Source organism: Pseudochaenichthys georgianus, chromosome 21 (genome assembly GCF_902827115.2).
Source record: "Pseudochaenichthys georgianus chromosome 21, fPseGeo1.2, whole genome shotgun sequence".
NCBI classification, from domain to species: domain Eukaryota; kingdom Metazoa; phylum Chordata; class Actinopteri; order Perciformes; family Channichthyidae; genus Pseudochaenichthys; species Pseudochaenichthys georgianus.
Window position 1 is genome coordinate 17,307,784 of NC_047523.1, and position 5,414 is coordinate 17,313,197.

A 5,414-nucleotide genomic window follows, 5' to 3' on the forward strand; every position below is an offset into this window, starting at 1 on the left:
TAAAAGGCAGGCTTGAATAGCCTGAGGCGGGCCACGGGTGGGTCAGCCATTTGTTGGGAAGCAGGTTTTGCCTTCCATCTACGGCATTCGGTACAGCTGTGCTGGTGCCGCCTAACAGCCTCTCGTCCACGCAGGATCCATACTGTGCGGCGAAGCTCGGCGAACAGTCTCAGGTCCAGGGTGACAGAGAAGAGCATCAGCTTGTTGAATGAGGAGCTTGGTATACGAATGGCTAGTGTTAAGTACAACTGGGTGCATAACTACTGGATCAAGGTCCTCTGCCTGCCGAAAGTCTGCCTCCGACTCTAATAAGGTCGCAGTTTGTGTCATACTGAGGCGCGAGGCATAGGAGACGACTGCTAGAAGGGATAGGTTTGCCAGACTTTAGTAGATGGTATTCTTCTGTGAAGCTGTCCAGCTGAACTTGTCTTAGAACATTCTGCTCTGCCCTGGTGTACATCTCTGCTGTAGGAGAGTCAGTTGACGATGAGTCACCAAGCCTGGCCGCCCCTTGAAGTTCCTTGGCTTTGGCCTCCACTAAATCACTCCAAGTACAGAACGTTGTGACATCTGGGGTCAATGCCCTTGGTTGGGAGATCGCGTTAACTGGTAGTTTGACTACAGCACCGGAGGTTACCAGTTTCTAGATTTCTGCGTTGTAGGCAGCTGCCTTCTCTGGGTCTTTAGCCAGGCGTTTCTCTGTACTCCTGAGGCTTGGCATTACTGCTTCCTTGGATGCCTGGAGTAGTGGTGCATCCTTTCTCCTTAGCATAGGTGTTTCATACCTAAGCACTCCATTCACGTTTAGTTGCTTTGTCTTAGCCTCCAGTAGGTTAACGGCTTCCTGGTCTTCCTTAGACCTGGTCACTTCCTTCTCAGACCTGTAAGGCAGGGTGTCAACTTGCCATAGCTTCTCCACGTTGCGCTGCAACTCGACTGCAAGTGGGCTGAGGGATATAAAAAGGCATTGGTGAGGCTGTAACTAAAGAATCTGTGTCGGCCCTTGAAGTGTCCATCCAAGCCGTGTATGGATTGCAGCTGGACCTCCAGGTGGTCCGAAACGCACAGGTTCCACTGGGCTTATGAGGTAAGGCTGGTCAGCTCCAATCAGCAACAAGGGTGAAACTTGACTGAAGCCGTGTAGAGGCAAGTCTTGGAGGTGCTTGTACCTTTTCTGAAGGGTAACCACTGGATAGGTATGTTCAGCTAACCCGAGGCGCTGAGTAGTAAAGGCGTTGTCTATATGGAAAGAGTTCTTTGGTTGCTTTATAGTGGAGACTTGGAAAGAAACTGAGGCACTGTGCAGAGTCTGAATATCCTGACGGATGGTTCTGAGGGCAAGGTCTTCTGGCAATCTTCAGCCATGCAAACTCACCAGGATCCTTCTTACCCCCTAAACGCACCAGGAGCGTCTGCGCTGCGTTACGGCTGCGCCGCGGCGTTCGCAAAAATCGCGGCCACTCTAGTCCCAGAAGCTCCTCGCCGCAAGGAATTTCTAAAATATAGGATGAATCCTATTTTTGAATTCTGGCAGGAAGTGGAACGTTCATCCGGCCCAGGCCCATCCCCCAAATAAACTTGTGTTGCAGACCCCCTTTCACAACACGACACCCAAAATGGACGAAGAGCGTATCATCATCGAAGTGGAAAAACACACTATTTTGTATGACATAACCCATCAATACTACAAAGACAACGTCAGAAAGGACAAGGTCTGGTGTTTAGTCGGTGGAGTTATTGGAGTGGAAGGTAATATGAATGTTTTAAAGTTAATGAATACTTGTATGTACAGTAGAGAGCCATTCAGTTTAACATGTTGTGAAAGTCATTAAAAAAAAATAGTAAACTTGCATTTCACAAGAAAGTAAGATCTTATTTCCTATATCCAAATATAAACATATATATACTGTATATATATATTATATGATTTTGTATTTATATAAAGAGTTATTGCATTTAACAGAATCAATCACATATACAGATGAGACACAGGATTGAAGCCAATGGGGCAGACAGAAGGGGAAGCATCATGTTAATTACAACCCCCAACATCCATATGATAATTGCCTGACAATGGTCAGAGCGACACCCTTCTGTCTGAGAACATTTTGTAGAAACCTAGATGCATAAATTCCCATCATATATATTGTTATATACTGTTTTTTTAACTATACTTTAGCTTGTGAATTTTGCCCAGGGATCAATAGTTTTATTTAACCCATTATAATGATAATATATTTTAATATTCAATTTATTTTGTATTCATTTTAAAGTATAGCTATCAGAAAAATGTAAAATGAAGAAATAATATTTCCCTCTGAGGTATTGTAGTAAAACAGGAAATTGTATTTCACAAGTGCCATTGTACAATAGTACAGTAATTCATCAAATATAGGGCTACTACATTTTGCTTTGTAATATTTTTTTACATCATTGAAAAAACAACTACCCAGAGTATAACCTTGAATTTATAGTCAGATAAATTGTGAGGACAGACAAGAATAATTTGGCAGTCATTTGTCAGACAAAACTATTTATTATGAAATGTATTATCAAAAAAATACATAATAACATAGGATATAAAAAATAAAGAACAGTTTTTTACAAATGCAACAATAACCTGTCTTTGAGAGTACAACAACTAATACTTTTTTGCTTTTTCGAATTCTCTGGAATGAAAAAACACATCTTTCAATCATTTTGTCGTAACTTGTGTGTGTTCCAGTAATCACACCATCCTGTCCTGCCAAGACACACTGCCCTCAGGAGAGTTGAAGAAGGTGCAGAAAGCCTCCCTCACATTACAGGCCTCTCTTGATGCCCTGTTTCCTCCCATGTTTCTCACTGGTGCCATGTGTCTTCCTTGCTGCTCTTCCTCATCCAGCAACCTCTGGTTTTCACTAGGGGCCAGCAGGAAGTTGTGTAGGATGCATGCAGCCACCACAAGCTTGTCCACGTTTTTCGGGTGCAGGTTGATGCGATGATGGAAGATTCTCCACCTGGAGGCCAGAATGCCGAAGGCATTTTCCACCACCATCCTTGCTCTGGAAAGTCTGTAGTTTAAAATCCTCTTTTGTTGAGTGAGGTTCTTTCCAGGGTATGGTCTCATCAGGTATGGCTTGAGTGGGAAAGCTGCGTCACCCACCATGACGAATGGCATCTCACCCAGGTGAGCAGCACCAGGTAGAGAGGTACTGGTTGGAACATGAAGTGTTCTGGCCTCCAGTCCTTTCCCCAAATCCGATCCGGCATACACCCCACCATCACTTCTTCTTCCGAAGTCCCCCACTTGAATCACTCGGAACCTGTAGTCAGCATCAACAAGTGCCAAAAGCACTATGGAAAAAGTCTTCTTATAATTGAAGTACTGACTCCCAGACAGTGGTGGTGCTTGGATGACGATGTGCTTTCCGTCTATTGCTCCCAAGCAATTTGGGAAATTCCATTTTTCCCAGAATCCTTGTGCAACCTCCTTCCACGTGTCTTCTGTTGGCCTGGGTAGGAACCTCTCCATCATCATTTTTTCAATGGCTGCACACACCAAATGGACAGCTTCTCTCACAGTACTGCATCCTAGGCGATAGCTGAATGCTAGGCTGACCAGTGAGTCCCCGGAAGCCAAGTATCTGTGAAGGGAAAAACAAGCAAAGAATTAATAAGTGAAATCATTTTATTAATCGGAATCTATTCTTTTTTTCAGTCGACGTTTGCAAGGCGAAATGGAAGTCACTGAGGGATGCTTTCGTCAAAAACCGGAAGAAGTCCATCCCCAGTGGATCTGCAGGTGGCTCGCAGAAGGCCTGGAAGTATTCAGATATAATGTCCTTCATTTTGCCATATATACAGCAAAGGAGGTATGTATGCACATTTTTTTATTTATATAATTGTGTAACTTTGTAATTTGTCATGATGTATTGCAAAGGGTATGAAAGACTTTATTTTAAATTACATAAATATGTTCATATTGCATAAATTAATCCCAGGAAAAAATATTTTAATTGATTTCATGTTGTTGTTTCTTTTAATATAGTTCTACAAGCAGCTTGGGAAATCCTTCCCCATTAGAAGAGATAGAGAGAGCATCTACACCAGGAGCAGCATCTGGATATTCAGGCCCACGCACACCCACACCACCTACAGCCCCACCACCTCTGGTACCCACAACCTCTGCAGAGAGGAGGCCCTCTAGGTCCCGTAGCCCCCAGGGATCCACACCAGCAGCGGCGGCCCAGCGTTCCACAAAGAGGAGGCCACAGAGCACAGACCTTGGGGAGCAACTAATTTCTCTACTGCAGGAACCTCCAGCCACACCACATATGCCAGACTCAGAGCTTGAAGAGTCATACTACTTTGCTCTGAGTCTGGTGCCTATGCTACAAAGGCTGGACATAGACAGGAAACATCGGGCAAAAATAGCTATTTTAAACACCTTCCATAGTCTTCAAAGAGAGAGTACACAACCACAGGAACATTGGCAGCCAATTGTCCATCCCCCCACGTCACAACACTCCACTCACACCTCCAGGCCAGTAGCCCTTCGGCCAACTCCACCCCAACCCCCACAAGCCCAATCAACAGGGCCATTCCCAAACATGCTGTTCTCCAACAGTGGCTCTGCATGGCAGGATGGGTCTCAATATGAAGACTTGTAATTTATATTGTTTTTACTGTAAATAGTTCCTTTTTTTGTGTTGATTTGCTGTTATTTGATGTTGGTGTTTAAAATGTTGTTTTGGGTGATATGTTTCTAATTAAAACGTTTATTAAATTTGTGGTCAGTGATTTATTGTCTGTGAAATGGGCATCTTACCTCAGTGCAACAGCCAGTCTCTGCTTGGGTTCTATGGCAGCTCTGAAATGTGTGGATTGTCTGGTCAGTTCAGGGCCCAGGAGGGACAGCAGTTCATCCATCTGCTCTGCACTCATCCGAAAATATTGGTGATGTCGTTGGCTGTCCAGCCTCAGCTCAGCCACGAGGTGATGAAAATCACCTTGTTGTCTCCTTTGCTGGTTGAGGGGGTGCACCCAAAACCGGCTCCTTCTCCTCCCCCCATCCCCCCGTAGTCTTTCAAGTAGGAGAATACATGCCAGCGTTCTCCTCCGGTTTACAGGCACTGTAAATTATATATATACAATAATTATGATGAATGCATATTTTGTTACCACTAAAATACAGCAACACATCTTTGATTCATGTAGTTTAGAACTGGAATATTACAATTATTATTAACTGTGTCTGTAGTCTACAACACAACAAAATAGGAAATAACAACAATAAACACGATTTAAACAGACACAAACATAAACCATTTAACTACGTAGCCTACTTACTTGTAGGAGTACAAATGTCCAGGAAATATTCCAAAATCAACAATAACTGCGAGGCTGCACACACGACGCTCCGCTTCCGTAAC

The 5,414-nt window shown here is 43.9% G+C and overlaps 1 protein-coding gene across 1 annotated transcript; it reads right to left on the minus strand.

Moving 5' to 3' along the window:
* Positions 1 to 2,725: 2,725 nt before the first annotated feature.
* On the minus strand, positions 2,726 to 5,109 carry LOC139435968 (uncharacterized; the record flags this gene model as incomplete). Its single annotated transcript, XM_071207071.1, has 2 exons — positions 2,726 to 3,626; positions 4,811 to 5,109. Coding segments are annotated over 2 exons (1,197 nt in total), but the record flags the coding sequence as incomplete, so codon positions are not given.
* Positions 5,110 to 5,414: the final 305 nt, after the last annotated feature.